Source organism: Trachurus trachurus, assembly GCF_905171665.1.
Source record: "Trachurus trachurus genome assembly, chromosome: 9".
In the NCBI taxonomy this organism is placed as follows: Eukaryota; Metazoa; Chordata; class Actinopteri; order Carangiformes; family Carangidae; genus Trachurus; species Trachurus trachurus.
Genome location: NC_139895.1, coordinates 20,446,618 through 20,463,992, shown reverse-complemented (window position 1 = coordinate 20,463,992; position 17,375 = coordinate 20,446,618). Strand labels below are relative to the sequence as shown.

At 41.6% G+C, this 17,375-nt stretch overlaps 1 protein-coding gene across 5 annotated transcripts in view; it reads left to right on the top strand.

Annotated features, from left to right (window-relative positions):
* Positions 1-11,745, top strand: part of agtpbp1 (ATP/GTP binding carboxypeptidase 1) — a 29,646-nt gene extending 17,901 nt beyond the window's left edge. For 3 of the 5 annotated variants that reach the window (XM_083978720.1, XM_083978718.1, XM_083978722.1), the window contains 6 exons: positions 1,591-1,771; positions 1,999-2,128; positions 2,829-2,960; positions 3,483-3,659; positions 5,421-5,572; positions 9,306-11,745. In XM_083978720.1, coding sequence (XP_083834846.1) covers positions 1,591-1,771; positions 1,999-2,128; positions 2,829-2,960; positions 3,483-3,659; positions 5,421-5,572; positions 9,306-9,486 — 953 coding nt within the window. In that variant the 3' untranslated portion in view covers positions 9,487-11,745. The remainder of the gene's footprint in view (positions 1-1,590; positions 1,772-1,998; positions 2,129-2,828; positions 2,961-3,482; positions 3,660-5,420; positions 5,573-9,305) is intronic. The other 2 variants (XM_083978719.1, XM_083978721.1) reach the window with 1 other exon arrangement.
* The last annotated feature ends 5,630 nt before the right edge of the window (positions 11,746-17,375 follow it).

The window sequence follows — 17,375 nt, the reverse complement described above, 5'->3', positions numbered from 1 at the left end:
TTGATCTTAAACAACACATTAACGCCGATGACGGACCGGAAGTGTCGGAACTTCAAAATAAAAGCCCAGTGAATTGCGTTATAGCCACAGACTGTAGATGAATGGCCTATAAAATCTTTTTTTTTTCTTTGTAAATGTTGTGTCTTGAGCACATGGATACATTTTCACAGCTGTGCTTATTTTTTACACATAGCGAAGCTGATCGTTAACTCATCTTCCTCATGTAGGCTACTGTTCTCCTCGCTGCGCTGGGTCTCTGTCTCCATTGCGCACGCTGTAGCGCTTCGCTTCCACTCAGTCAGATCATTTTCACAGCGGACTTCTTTGCAGCCTGATCCACCTGTTTGTGTACCTCTGTGTAGGCTCCACCATGCCATGAGACAAACATGCAAGAAGTAGCGCAGTTTATTGTGTTTCACCGGCGAGGAGCTGTCATTACGCGCGACCATTAGGGCACGGCGATTCCCCTCATCTAAGCTGCCAATAGAGTGCCCTGTGCCGGGAAGGGAGCCTGATGAAATCCCGGACTGTAGCCGAGGTCTGGGACTGGATCTCATGTGACTGAAAAGAGTAGAAAAGAAAAGAACCATAAAGGGGCCGCTGCCACCTGCCAAATATGCCCGGGGTTGGAGACCTCAGGGTCGGGTTGAGTCTCTGAGAAGAGCTGGTCTATGACCCAGCCCCATGCAGCATTATTCCACAAGGTGGCGAACGTTACTGCAGCAGATCGTAATATAGCTATATTCCTCAAATAACAAAACAATCAGCCGGTATTCAATTAATAGGCGGGTCTCATATAGGCCTAATGGCGTTCAAGCCATAAAAAAAGAAAAAAAAAAAGAAAAAAAAGAATTAAAAACTATCTGCCGCCGCCTGGGACAAACTGAGGAGGAAATGTTCAGAAACTCTTAGTGGACTGTCTGTGAAGACTGACTGGAGTGAAGCTGACCTCATGTGAAAATGCTCTGACTGACCTGGGAGCGAAGCGCTGCAGCGTGCGCAACGGACAGACCGAGGCACGTGAGGAAGATGAACTAATGATGAGCTTGGCCGCTAATGTGTAAAAAATAAACACAGCTGTGAAAATGTATCCATATGCTCAAAACACAACATTTACAAAGAAAAAAAAAAGATTTTATAGGCCATTAATCTACAGTCTGTGGCTATAACGCAATTCACTGGGCTTTTATTTTGAAGTTCCGACACTTCCGGTCTGTCATCGGCGTTAATGTGTTGTTTAAGATCAAAAACAAAAAGACAATCAAAATTTTACCGTAATTTGATTTTGGTTTCCTCGTTTTTTCGTTTTAAAAACAAAAAAACAAAAAACAAAAAACCAGCCTGAATTTTGGTTTTTTGGTTTTTGGTTTGAAACGGAAAACCAAATTACCAGCTGACTTTCGTTTTCTGACAGTTCGGTTTAAAGGAAAAATCAAACTAACGAAACGTACACGGACCGTTGTTGTATTTCATTGCTGTTCATGCTGTTTTAAAAACGACTAAATTAAAGAATCTTTTTTTCTTTTTTCTCATCACATCTTCCTCCGTGTTTGTGTTTGTGCTGCACTCCCCGTCTTTCTCCCTCCTCAGGGAACCGTCCATTGATCTTCCTGTCAGCCAGAGTGCACCCTGGAGAGACCAATGCCAGCTGGGTAATGAAGGGCACATTGGAGTTTCTGATGGGCACCAGCCCGCTGGCAGCCAGCCTTAGAGAGGCCTACATCTTCAAGATAGTCCCAATGCTCAACCCTGATGGAGTCATAAATGGAAAGTGAGTAAAAATATTCTAGTGATGGAAATAGATTGGCAAACATTCACAGCTCTCAAGTATACACTCTGAAGACACACACATCTGCTGATCCTGGGCCTGCATGGTGGTCACAGCTTTATGAATATTAACACACACAAAATCTTTTCCTGAAGGATTCTCTAGCTGTTGCTCTGTTCTCCTCCACTCTGTATCCCTTCTCTTCCTCTGCCATCTCCTTTCTACTCTAGTCATCGTTGTTCTCTGAGTGGAGAGGATTTGAATCGCCAGTGGCAGAGCCCCAATCCTGAGCTCCACCCCACCATCTTCCACACTAAGAGCCTGCTGCAGTACCTTGCACACATACAAAGGGCACCGCTGGTATGACCTTTAATTAACTGGACCTAAATTACTTAAGGGCATTTAGCACTTTGCTGCATCATCTTCCAGTGGCTGAGTACACGGAATATATTCTAGCTTGTTGTTAATGGTGGTGTCATTTCTCCTGTTCAGCTGTGCATTCTGTTTGGCTGCATGTCCACTAAATTTCACATCAGTAAATCACCACATTAGTTGTAGGGCGTTAATGCAGCTACCATAAACAACTGCCTAGGCTGGCCTCTGTGCTACACTTTGTGTCAGCAATTCAGATATAATGGGATAGTCCTCTTATGGGAGACTTGTTTACTGTGCAAAGGGTGACGACTTAAAGGAATGAAACAGGGTGAGGCTGCTGTGCTTTGTCTTCAAAACGACCCGAGATTTACTGCCAGTAAATCTACCAGTCATCTTATCAGCACGATAATGTATAAACTTGCTATAAGTTATTGGAACTGTGACTCCTGTCCCCAGCCTCCTCTTGCTTTGTTTGTTTTATGCATCAATTGAACATGTTACTGCTTCTGTTTATTCCAAACACTCAACCAAACTAGTTTGGAAAAGGGGAGAGACAGATTTTGGTTACCAGAACTTACATACACACGAAATGAAATAAGGTTTTCTTTGTCTGCTTCCTTTGTGTGTGTGTGTCTGTGTCTGTGTCTGTGTGTGTGTATATGTGTGTGTGGGTGCATATGTGCAGGTGTTCTGTGATTACCATGGTCATTCCAGAAAGAAGAATGTGTTTATGTACGGCTGCAGCTTGAAGGAAACAGTCTGGCAGTCGAATATCAGTGCTACATCCAGCGACCTACAGGAGGACCTTGGATACAGGGTGAACATGCAAACACACGCGCACGCACGCACGCACGCACGCGCGCACGCGCGCACACGCGCACGCACACGCACACGCACACGCACACGCACACGCACACGCACACGCACACGCACACGCACACGCACACACACACACACACACACACACAATTGTGCCTGGAACACACACAAAAGTAATGAACAGTCCTCCAGGTTGTTTTTCCTCTCTGCATGTGGGAATGCAAAAATATATTTTTCTCTGAGCAGAATGCTAATAAAGAAGCCAATTCAATAGAGAGTTTCCTAGTGGATATGCAGCTGCGGGCTACAAGCCCACAGCAAACATTTTGGATTTCAGCAGTCAATACAGCTTTTTTTCCCAAAGAAACTGCTTTGCACATAAACCAGTCTCTGTTGGATTCCATTATTTGTGCCTACTGTAATATGAATTGTACTCCATAATCTGCCCCCCAATGCACTAACACACACTCACCTGTGCAGTAAACACTCCGACTACTAAAACATTTCCATGTGTTTTCAGGCACTTCCTAAGATCCTCTCTCAGATCGCCCCAGCTTTCAGCATGGGGAGTTGTAGTTTTGTTGTGGAGCGGTCCAAGGAGTCCACTGCTCGTGTTGTTGTGTGGAGAGAGATAGGAGTACAGCGCAGCTACACCATGGAGAGCACACTCTGTGGTTGTGACCAAGGCAAATACAAGGTAAGAGATATGGACAAGTAGAAGGCCTGGTCAGTGTTAAGAGGTTCAATCCAATAAACCTACAATCAAATATATAGTGCCTCTTGTTTATAGAGATGCTTCTTATTGGTTTATTTTTAAATTAACTGTCAGTGATGTCAAGGAAAAATGTATCAATTTATTTACATTCAGAGTGTATTCAGACCCATTTAGTTTGATCCAGGGTCTCTGCAGCTCAGCTAGAGTGACCACCAGGGCCTTGGTCACCTCTGGTATCAAGGCCTTTCTTCCCAGATTGCTCAGTTTGGCCAAGGCAGCCAATCTCAAAAGTGTCCTGGTTGCAAAGGCCTCCCATTCAAAAAATTATGGAGGCCACTGTGCTCTTGGGGACCTTCAACTTCTTTTTTTTTTGTAAATACCCCTGATTTGTGCCTCAACATAACCCTGTCTCTGTTCCTTCCTCCCCATGACTTGGTTTTTGCTCCAGTTTATATACAGACAGGTGTGAGCCTTTCCAAGTCTTGTGCAATCAGCTGAATTGATCACAGGTGGACCCCGGTCACTAAGGTGATCTTGAAAAATGGGAATCACCCGAAGATACTTGAGTTTTTCAAATTCCTAAAGATTTTGGTAGCACTTTGTCATTTTGAGGGATTGAATGTAATTACATGAGGAAATCTTTTTTTTCTAAAATCGTAGCATAAGCCGGTTCATGACGAATACAGCTGAACTCTGACTGGATGCACTGTAATCAGTAAGCATAGTAAGTGTTGAGATGATAGATTATGATAGAGGAAGATAAGAAGCGATTTTCCTCTCTGAGAAAATCATAACATTACATGGATAATTAATTACTGGGATGATGCGTTTGATTTTGTTGCTTTAAACAGATGTTTTTATTCTGTCTTATTTTCTTTCCTCCCTGTGTTAAGTGAGAGGGAGGTGCCCCATAAATCTCAAAGAATCCACCAGGTGGAGCCGCAGTTCTTCTCGTCTCCTCTTTGCTTTGTCTGTGTCTTTACTCCTCTTTTTACTATAACCTCTGTCTATCGCTTTCCTCTCTCTCTCTGTCTTTCCATCCCATTAGATTTCCTTCCGCCTGAACTCTGCTAATGTCAACATCTAACATATCCCACAGCAGTCTTGGGATGCCATTTTGGCTCCGATTTGCACCCCCACTGGTTTTTGTGGAATTATTTGTCCAGATGTGCAGGAACTAATGTGTACTGAACTCTGGCTGCATGTCTTTGTGGCCAGGCCAAGTTTAGATTTTCCTATCTTTGCTCTGGGGAAAAAGGAACATGAAAGTTTTGTGGTTGAGTCAGGGGTTAGCTCTGTCATTGTCTCCTTCCATGGGCGTTCAATTACTTGTATAATTGTACACTGCTGTGTAAACTTTGTTGGGTTTATAAGTATGGGTGTATATACATTATGCTTTAATGTGAGCGTCTCACACCTGAAATGTACTTCTATCACATTTCTACCTAAAAAGTTTCCTCTGCAAGTGCTTTCCAGCATTGAAAATTTGGGCGTTTGAAGATGGACAGTAGCTCCATCCCCAGGCTCCAGAGCAGTTATGGGAAAAAGAAACCCACAGGAGGCATTTTAAAGTACACATCTGTTGGAGTTTTGAAATATTTTAAGACTCAGCTCTGTATTGAGAAAGTGGGTGTACAGTACCTGCAAGTGTGTGTGATTGTGATGTCTTTGTTTGAGACGTTTTCTTCTGGTGAACCTAATGTATTTTAATCACTTTAATGCGCATGTGCATCTTCTCTTTAGGGTCTTCAAATTGGCACCAGAGAGCTGGAGGAGATGGGAGCTCAGTTTTGTGTGGCCCTGCTGAGGCTGAAGAGGCTGACGGGGCTGCGCAACCACCAACACCTGCTGGATTTGGAAAGCGACATCATTGGGACACAGACTAAAGTGGCTAGGTTAGTAATATGAAACACACTGTAACCACAACACACAGTCCATCTGGGTTCATGATGCTGTGAGACTATTCAGAGTGTTGTTTTGAGGGTTGGAAACACAACTCACAATTTAAACGAACCACTCACACGTGAGGATTTTTGATTTTGTAAAAACAAGAAGGCAGGATAAAACTGCAGATGTCAGATTTTCTTTTCTAAGCATTGTAACTGCAGTGTTGTTATCCTCATGCAACCTCCCTGAGATATCTGAGATTTTTTTAAATGTGTGCTCTCTCCCCAAACTTCTACCTGATAAAGAGCAAAATGGTTACAAGCTAGTTTTTGTTCTTCATACATACAAAACACCCTCATTACTGCCAGACACATCTCCCCTTGGCACTGTTACTCAACGGTGTGACTGTCACTCCTGCTCTCCTCTGAAGCACCATTTGAGAAACAAATGAAGGCCTGTATATATGCAGGGCTGCTATGAGCATCATTGAAATTCTTTCAATGATTATGTGTGATGAACATAATGAAAACTCAGGAGTGAGAGGGGATTGGGCATGAATAATTGTTGGCAGGGTCATTTTTCTCTAAAACAGAGTAAAGCAGCCAAAAGATCTTTTTTTTTTCTTCCCTTTTGATAAAATAGTTTCCACCTACATAGTGGGGTTTTCCAGACAGTGAGCAGTCAGTGGGACAGGATGATACTGTGTGGATCAAACGCACATGAAAAATGCAACCACAATAGTAGTCATAGAACCACAGTGTGTACTAGTCGCACTGACAAGTACTGTACCCTGCTTCCCCATACAGTTGCTTGTGTTTGATACATGTCAACACAAAATAAGAAATAGATATACTAAAATGATCCTTGTCAGAACATGAGAACACAAGGACATGTCCTTACCTACATAAGTGGCAATGGGAGAATCAAATGTGCTGCTGTAAGATGAGCACTATTCTCACTGTTAATATCTCTAATCGCATTGTCTTGATCATTGTCTCAGAGTTCACAAGTCAGTACTCTGGTCTCTCTGTGTCTCTGCTCTCACATTATGAAACATCTCACAACACTCCAAAGTATGTTCATATTTATAGTATTTTTTTGTGGTCACACAGACCACAGTTTTGTAAGTTCAAAAATTGTAATAAAATTGCAAAAGTGGCCGACAATTTTCTATCAAATTAGTGCTGAAATTACTGGTCTATTTAGTCATTTCTCATAAAATACATCAACCTTGGTGTCAATGTGTCAATGTTGGTATTTATCAAAAAAATACCAAACATCCTCTGGTTTCTGCATCTCCGAGTTTGAGGATTGTGTCTCTGTTTAATAGCTCAGAACTGAATATTTTTGGGTGTTAGAGTGTTGTGTCATACTGGGTTGTGGGAAGTTGCCATTTACTCTCCCACTCTTTTCTCATAGTTTAGACGTCAAACAATTAAACAAGAAATTACTAAAAATTTTCAGTGGGATAATTCAATACTGAAATTAGTCATTACTTGAAGCATCAGATTTATGTTTGTATGTGTATGGCAGCTTGTAATGAGCACCCACAATTGAACATAATGGGTAAGAGATAGATAAGGAAAAGCCATGTTCCAAATTTGAATACAGACTCATTAAAGAAATTCTTAATCCCCAGTTTAAGAAGTGGCATCAAACAATGAATCAGCAACAGTCTCTGTCTTCTATATACAGTATTTACTCACGGTCTGCACAGATTAGACTCTACTTTAGTTCAACACCACAAATGCATTATTAAACTTGGTCAAACCCAAGCCGTGACCACTAAGGTTATCTTAATTTCTTTTTTATTTTAAAACGTCAACATTCACTCGTTTAAAGATTTGTTAAAGCAGCTCATTTGGAAGAATGGCTACATGCTCAAAACCACTTAATGCTCACGTCCCTTTCTCTTTGTGTCTCCTCGTCTCTCTCTCTTACTAACCTACTCTACTCTCATATTGATATATTCATTCATCATTTATGTGTCTGATCATTAAGGGACTCCAAAAGTGTTCTGGTGTGTGTGTGTGTGTGTGTGTGTGTGTGTGTGTGTGTGTGTGTGTGTGTGTGTGTGTGTGTGTGTGTGTGTGTGTGTGTGTGTGTGTGTGTGTGTGTGTGTGTGTGTGTGTGTGTGTGTGTGTGTGTGTGCGTGTGTGCGTGTGTGCGTGTGCGTGTGCGTGTGCAAGTGTCCTTTGGGATTGGTTGCTCTCATCCCAGGTTTATGGTTTTATGCGTGGGGCTTGGTATTGTACCACTTACCGTTTAATAGGTCATCACAGCAATGATATTGTGGCCATTGGGAGGCGTCTGCAAATAACTGGGCGTCTCAAAGTGTGCAAAAGGGTGGATACGGGCATGGGTGTTTATTTGTGTGTGTGTGTATAAGGAAGACAAAAAGAGATGTTTGTATGTAAGATTTTGAAAATGTAGAGGTTTCTATGTACATAAATGGATCAGAATATTAAGATGGAGTGTGTACAGAGATGACTCTGACATTGTTACCCAGAGACAGGAGAGATTGGGTCTGGTATTTCTATAATGGCCTGTAATGGTTGAGTTACAACTCTTGTTTATTTGGAAAACATGCTGTCCATCCAGATCATTGTGCACATACACAAAAACACAGTCACACACATACACATTTACTGTCCATACACTGACGCACAATTTCTCTCTCTGCCTCTCTCACTCTCTCTCTTGCACTCACACACTGGTAAACTTGGTGGGAGATGATTGTCTGAGCCCCCTGATCGACTGTCTCCCTGGGATCACATTTCAGACCATTAACACCATTAAAAACCCACTAAAGCCACTAAAACCTCAACGAACCAGCAACCATTTAACCATTAAGACCCACAGGGAAAAAAACTGCCTCACCAGTCAGAGCACACAGGCTTTGTTAGCAGCAACTCTGTTGTTATGATTTTAAAACATATTTTTCTGCTCATAATGCAGTTGATTTAATTTCTGTTGTTGTTGGGTTTTTTTTTTTACTTTTAGTTTGCTGTTTATATAAAGGAAATACAACTGCAACAACTCTTATTCATTAATTGTTTAAGTCATTTAACAAGCAAACACGACTCTCAGATTCTCAAAATGTTCATCAGAACAAGAAATCTGACCTCATAGTCATTATATATGTACACATATATGTCCATATACACACAGAGCATAATACACAGAATATATTACGTATGTGTACACCATGTGTAATATATTCTGTGTATTATGCTCTGTGTGTATATGGACATATATGTGTACACCATGTGCAATTATGTTTTCTGTGGGTATGTGGATGTGTGTGTACACTATGTGTACATGTGAATGTGCAGGTGTATGTGTACCATGTGCTCGCTATGTGTGGTTTTAGATGCAGCTGTGTCAGCACTTGTGCCCAAGACAAGTTTCCTGTCAAGGACTAATAAAGTATATCTTAATCTTAATCTTAATTATATCAACAAATTAATTGATTCATAATTTTTAAACACTGGATAAGCTAATCAGTACCAAGAGTAATCGGAAATGAACATATTCACTGATATGATATGGATTATATGCAAATGACAATATGTATTTCTTCTGAAATACATAATTTATGACATCATATCTTAAAATAACACATGCAGAATTAGGTTGAACATCATCCTGCTAAAGTTTTGAAAAACAGAAAAAAAAGGAGATATGGACTTTCTCTCGTGACAAACTTACAGCAGTATTTTGTTTCATTTTGTCATCCAGCAGCTGCTCCACTACCTACGTGTTGGACGAGGACGAGCCGTCCTTTCTGGAGGCGATAGACTACAGTGCTGAGAGCAACGATGAGGATGGAGAGCCTGAAAATGAACATGTCGGCGAAGTCCTCAAGAATCCAGATCACCTCGATCAGCTGTCCGACACGGAGACAAATCACAGGGACTAATGCTGAGGTGTTTACATCTTCTATACCTGGTAGTTTGAGCTTATTACCAGCCAATGCTTGGGTTGTCAGCTGATCTCAAATACAAAAAACATAAAACAAAAAAACACAACAAAAAGAATCACAGGTTAAATAACCAGAGCTCACAGTTCTCACTTTGACTCAATAAATAGCATAACGTTACAACTGACCCTAATGACATGGCACGTTACGATGGTACATAGGTTACACTGGCACCGTCCTGGTGCTTTTCTCCCAGATGGATTGATATTGTTTGCCCATTGGAGGCAACCGTGTTACTCTTGAAGGTGCAACTCCACCTGCCTTTCCTCTTAAATAGGCTGATATAAGCCCTCAGTAAGATTTCAATGAATGTTCTCACCTTCCTCCACCACACTATAACCTTCATGAACTGTAAACCCTGACCTCAGACACCGTATAGCCTCTGAGATTCACATATAGCTAGCCAATGCAGCAAACAAGCAGGCACCGCCGATCCTTAACTTGAACCCTTGTCCACTCGCTCATTTTTGACAGCCGATCTCACCCTGAAGCTGAAGCTACCTGACGCGGCTGTGGTAGTGTTGTAGAGCCAGTGGCCTCTGTAGGTACTGTTATTGAAACCCCTCTTACCCATGACACTGTTTGATCAAACTGGATCTCCTACACTGACCAGCTTAGAGATCCAACCAACCTGCCTTTGTATTTCCTTTCCTTCTTTTTTTTTCAGTGTCATCCCGCACTTTAAATTTTTACTCTCTCCTCATTTGTCTGGGCCTATCTCTATTTGTTTCTTTCTTTCTGTCCTCCTTTCTTTGCTGACAAGCTATGGTATTGGTGTCTCGATGGGATCCAGGGTTAACCAAACAGCTTGCCTGCTGGTTAAACCCACTCAGATGCGACTATACTTGAGTTACAACCCCCCCCTAAACCCCCACACCCCAACCCATCCCTCTTCGGTCACAGTGCGCATGGTACAGTAACCCACGTGCTGTTTGCCTTGCTTCATCCAAAACTGAAACTATTTATATCACTCAAATGTAGAATGTTCACGTATTTATTAAGACAAACCTTGTACAGTAAATGAAAAACAGATATAAACTCACACCACAAACTAACTAACACAGATTTGGTTGGAGTTTCTTTGTCACGCACAGCAGTAAAGTGTGAAGATACAGTAGAATATCAAATATCCACATGCACTGTAGGTGTTTTCATTATTTGTAATAATAAACAGTATTATAATGTTAGACAAAGCAGTGACGGACAAGACGCATGAGCTGCATAGAGCAGAAAACCCTTTTGCACTTTGAAGGAGCACTATACTCACAAAACTTAGATGGAAACAAACTAAATGGGAGAGAAATATCACTTTACGACATGTCACAGTCTGTGAACCTCAACTTCAGTCACCTCATTAGTTTTTAAGTTCTCAGAGCCCAGCCTCAAGCTGATGGTAACGTTGCTGTGATGTTTTAGAAATTATACTGGAATTTCATTTTATTTGAATCCTTTCCTCCACTCTGTGTGTACATTTTGTGAATTTGCCTAGATGAGACCCATGCATAAAAACAGATGGTGCTTTGTATTGAGAGTGTAAAGTCCTTTTTTGGGATTTTTTTTTTCCTTTTTCTCTTTCTCAAGGAGACAAGTTGAGTTTCTGTTGCAATTGTACAGCTAGCGCATGGCTCGTTTTTACTTTGTAATTTATTACATATTGTTTCTGGTATGCAACCTGTATTGTATATGAGGCATTTCAAGCGTGAGTGTAAGTATGTGTATGTGTGTGTGCGGGAGATTTAAATTATTCCATTATTCAGCTCATCTAATGCTCTTACTGTGTTTCTTCTTTCAATTTGATTATCCCCTCTCACTCTCCCTCACTCTCTCCAATAATTTTCTCTCTCTCTTCTTCCCTCTAAACCTCTTTCATTCCTCTTTTCCTTTCTTTCTCTCAGCTCTACTTCCTTTACAAATTTGTACTCATAAACATCCTTCAAACCCAGGGATTTCAATGCTCTGTGTGTTTGTGCGTGCGTGTGTGTGTGTGTGTGTAATAAGGATATATGATGTGTAATGTAGCTGAAATAATGTTGGAACCATATGAGAATCTGTTTGTCTGTAGCACTTTATGTTGCTGGGTGCTGGGCTACTTTAGTTTTGTTTGTTTGGAGGTAAACAAGTGGAAATAGCAACTCATCTTAAGTCGATTGTAATGCAGAAAAAAAGAGTGAAGACATGGGAAATAAAATGTGAATGTGGTTAACCGTCTCCTTAACATTTCTCCTGATGAAAACCTTTCTCCCTTAATGTGGTGAAGGAACTGCAACTGATCCTTACTGAGATATGGGGAGACTTGGTGTTAAAATATTTTTTAAACTACAGTTTATATGTTTGGGAAATACGAATGGTTACAAATCGGGTTTTGTTTACAGTATATAAAGTACCCAGAAAATACCCAATACATACATTTGAAGTTCATTTTTGGCTGCTGCATATTTTGCTCCCATACATTCTCATAAAAACCTGTCCTTACACAATTATACTGGAAGTAAAGGCCAACAAAAGCCACAGGCCTCATCCTGGGTAAAAAAAATATCATCAGTTTAACAAAAGCTACAGTAATATGAGGCTTCAGTAGTCCAAGTTAGAAAAATTAACTCTTGTCTCTACTATGTTATCCTTCACCAAAGCTCAGCACTGGCTGGTGAAACAGAGGGAAATGTGATACACAAACAGTGAAATTTGGAAGATATTGACTTGATTTTCCAGACGGCTGAAGCCTAATATTATGCATTTTTGTCCCTCATCTCTTACACTGAAATTGCTTCAGAGAGGGATTTATTCACAGCCAGCATGGACAGAAGGAGCAATTACAGCAAGCAATAATTCTTTCAGTGGAGATAAATATGGGCATCTGAGTATTGTTTGAGGACAGATGTGAAAAAATATGGGCCTAACCTTTAATAGTGTCTTATATACAGTCACTTATTCACTGCCTGCAGACTTTGGTGCTTTGTAGTAGACTTTGTAGCTCTCTAAAACACAGAGAGGAACTTCCACACTCTCAGATTCGACCTGATCTGCTTCCAAGATCAGCAACATGTCAGGTCTTATGGGATTTCCCTCTTCTATCTTTTCCTTTTAAATCTTTTATCCATAGATCAGTATTGATTCTTCCCAGATATAATATTTTTATCACCATTTTAATTTTAGAGATGGCTGTGTGGTAATAATCCAGCCTTGCAATGGAGGGTGCAGCCATCAAAAACATGTTTTTTCAAGCAAATCATATTTAACTCAGTTATTTTAAAGCAGAAGTAAGTGATCCGGTCGTTTTGGCTAACTTTCTGTCAGCTGATGGAGTTAGCAGTCCCCGCCCTCGTCCCTACGTCACCACATTCACGTGCATCCCTTGGCTGCACACACAGAGAGGACCGCCCCTTTATGCCGTTCTCTCTCCTCATTGGATAAAGGTTGTCGGATACAAGACGTTTTCTCCTCGGCTTACAGCAGAGCAGAGTGACTGACAGACCCGTGTTTCGGACCAAACACTCTATATAAGTGATTGCTGTCGGAAGATATAACTATTTAAGACTTATATTAACACAAACATTCCGCTTACTTCTGCTTTAACCAATATCTGGAGGTAGAACTACAAGTAATTTTCTCCTGCTACATCTTTAACTATCTATCTACAGTATCATTCGTTTTATCGTTCGTTCTATCTATCTATCTCGTTCTATCTATCGTTCCTTCTATCGTTTGATCTATCTATCGTTCCTTCTATCTATCTATCTCGTTCTATCTATCATTCTATCTATCTAATCTGCTGTATTGATTTACTACAAAGATAAGTTTCTTTTCATTTCTCCAGACAAATGCAGCAGTTAAATGCTTCAAAAAATCTGATGATGTAATGCTTTGTCCTCAATCAGCCTCTATGAGTGCAGCGGCTCAAACATTTAATATGTTTTTCTCCACAGAGGCTTTTTCTAGTGGTAAAACTGTCTTGTTTTATCAATATTATGACACTAATCTGAAAATGAACCTATGGGACACAAAATATCCCTGGTATCAGCACCTCTACCTGGTTATGTCTGCAAGTCACTGTCTGGGTTTGGTTTGGTTTTAGCTGATTTATTTCTGGGCTAATAGGGCATAAGTAGCTATTCAATCACTTCATGTCAGTGGCACAGTTGTATAAGCATTTGTTTAGCCGTGTACCTCCGCTTTAAGTGCCCTGGGTAACCTAATCGTTTGCTTCGGAGGAAATGGACAAGGCGAGAAGGGGGCAACAAAAAGCCAGCACAAATGTCTTTAAAAGAAGTATTGTATGATGCTGAATGTAAATGGATATAAATGGACAGAGGAACGCAGAGGAGGAGGAAAGTAAAATATGGCAGAGGGAAGAAAAAGAGTGTAAGCGGAGGAAAGGCAGAGTGGAGGATGAGAGGAATTTGAAGAGGTGGAGGAGAATGTTAATCTGAGGAAGGCAGCATAGAGAGAAAAGCTCTTTTCCTCTCTGAGCCCCACGCCCTCACTTCCTGTCCCTGCTGTCAATCAGAGCAGCTGAAGTGCATCAGACAAAAAGACCCCCCCCCCCTCCCCCCTCCGCACAACACACACAAACGGACACACACACATACACCTTCCAACCTCCATCACAAACACCAGAATCTACCAATCAGCTGCTCCGGTCAGAAGATGGCAAATGTGCGTGCATGATTGAGTGCATGTACGTGTGTGTGTGTGTGTGTGTGTGTGTGTGTGTGTGTGTGTGTGTGTGTGTGTGTGTGTGTGTGTGTGTGTGTGTGTGTGTGTGTGTGTGTGTGTGTGTGTGTGTGTGTGTGTTGCAGGGTGTAAGGTTTTGAACCGCTTCTGTAGGTTTCTCATGTCCATCAGAGATACCTAATTAGAAATCTCTCTCCCTCTGTCCCTCTGTCTCACGCATTCACGCGGGCACTGTGCCCAGCCTCCATCCCCACACTGACGAGCTTATTTCTGTAGTCTAAGTGTGGCTCTGTGGGCCTCTAATAGCGTAGCCAATTAGTGCCAGAGTCCGACTTGGCTGTTGCTCTAACTCACTGGTGGTCCCACTGAGGGACAGAATGGCTCCCCTGAAAAGGTACAAGCCCACAAAGAACAGCCTGACAAAGAAGTGTGTGTGTAGGCTGCATGTCACAGCAGCACACAAGCCTGGAATAACCGTGTGTATATATGTGTGTGTGCAAGTGTGTGCATTTGATCTCATTGCAATTCAGCATTAGAAGTCCTCAATAAAGAGTTAGGCAGTATAAGCTGTTACACATTATGATAGGGCAAAGTGCTTTTGAGGATGGTTGACTGGTTAAAAACGGTGCCACTGACACTGAAGGTACCACACGTCCACGTGTTTCAGTCTGTCACCTGCCACAGTGAATTTACACTTGTAATTTCACAACATATGCCTTTTCCCCCAATTCCAATAATAGTACAAAATAAACACTTTGATTTAAAAAACTGTTACAAAGTGAAAAGAAAAGAAAAATGTCATTTCAATGTTAGTTTAAAAAAAACAACCATCACCACAATACAAGCTAATGCACCTCACATTCAGATAAGATGCAAAAACAAGTTCAAGATTCCAGAGGTATAAAAATAGCACGTTGCCACGCTGACATTAGCGTTTAGCTGGAGGCAACACTGTGCCAAAGTAGGACTTCACAGTGTGGCTAGCATGGCTGTGGGCGGTCAGTCCTCTCACTTTATTTCTATGACTCTGGAACCTTGAACTTTATTAGCATTTTTGTATCTTAGCCAGATCCTGTCTTTATTATTCTGTAGTGCAAGAGGGATGAGTTAGTGGAGCGGGGGGCATGATAAATCCTGCATGGAACAAACAAACTTTGAAGAACAAACCATTTTTGCTTCCCTATGCCTCCCTGTGTCTTGACAAAAGCAGATGTCCCCACTGACAAGGTGACCGACATAAAACAACCCCAAAAAATACAGAGGTCCTACCGCATGGCAACAGTGTGCCATAGATTGTATCTCGAGTCACTCGTGACTGTGTTCTTGTAAAGCTACAAGTCCCTCTGTGCAGGTTTTTGAACACCACAGCGTGAACACAATGTGTTTTGTGTGCTTTTGTGCATGTGTGTGTCTGTACACGTGACATTTGATGTGTGTGTGTGTGTGTGTGTGTGTGTGTGTGTGTGTGTGTGTGTGTGTGTGTGTGTGTGTGTGTGTGTGTGTGTGTGTGTGTGTGTGGCACGCGTCTGTAGAGGATGGAAACTGTGACTGGTGATAAACTGACGGAAGGCAGCTTGACACAGAAAACAGATGCATACACACCGCGTTAAAATAAAATGCCTTGCAAACATTTTTGCAGAAGCTCACATGGACCTGCTCTCTCTTTTGCATATCAATAGCCCCCAGATAGTAGATGCACACACACACACACACACACACTCAGACATAATTGGTTACGTAGGGAGCAGAGCCAACTTGCACCTCTCGTTGCCGTGGTAACCAGAGAGGCTGATTTTTCTAGAAGCACTTACTCACATCCCGTCTGTTATTCACTTGTTTGTTCATTCATTCCTCCTTTTAGCCTTTCTTTATACAACACTCTCCCCCCTTTCTCTCTCTAGGTGCTTTTCAGCCCATTTTCGTTCCCACCTCTCCTCCAATAAGATGCCCTCTCTTAGCATGCATATGCAAATGAGGCAGACTTGAAACCAATTAAAAATTATTGAATAACGAACAGCATTGTGTCCCCAGAGGCTGGACACAGAGATAGTGGCTCAGACCCACTGACACATCTAAGCAGTTACTACAATGTCTGTGTAATTTACCAACAGCAGAGCGTCAGCAGAGGATGTGGAAATCAGAGCAAGTCGCTTCTCTCATGGTGGAGATCAATTCAAAGAGCTCACACTGTTAGCTCGTTTTAACAGCACAATAGGGACTGATTTGATGATTCCATCAAGTCTTTTCTTCACTTATAACCCAAATGTGGCGTCGCTGCACTACCCCATCTCCTTCTACTTCTTTCCCATCTCATCCTTTGCCTCTTTTCCTCCACTTCCCCCTTTACTGCCCCCACAGCTCTCTCCAGGGTGTATCAGGTTATCATTGGCCAACAAAGCAGGAAACAGGAAGTATATATTGCCCCATAGACAGAACTCTGGAGATACTACTTGGACACACACACACACACACACACACACACACACACACACACACACACACACACACACACACACACACACACACACACACACACACACACACACACTACTAAAGTACTGTACTATTGCAGCATACCAATAATAAACAGTTTCAGACAAAAAGACAATATTTAATGAAATGTCATAAGTCTGTGACATTTACAACTCAATGATTTGAGATAGGTGGGGGGGGGGGAGATACAGTGGAGTGCATGACACACATTGACAGACACAAAGTTCACTACTGCAATGTTTTCATTTCACCCTATGTGAAATAATTTTGACTCAACTAAGATACATTTATTTTACCTGCAATGCTCTCGGTGACATTACATGAAACAAATGAAACAGCAGAAGAAATTGCTGCAAGATTGAGCATACAAATGGAAAATCAGGGTGTAAAGAAAGTGGAGAGAGGAAAGAGGAAAATAAATTGAATATAAAGAATAAAAGGTAATACTCAGATACAGTACTTTCACAGAGGAAAAACAACAGGAAGAAAAAGATGCTGAGAATGAGAGAAGAAGGGAGGGGGCAGCTCTGTATTCTTGTGTCAGCTTTCTGTCAGAGAGAGAGAGCAAGTAAAGAAAAAAAGAGACAGTGAGCTCTAATTTTTCCATGTCAGCGGCCAGTCAGTCCTCAGACCAGGGCGACACAGGGATGTCGATGGATGGACGC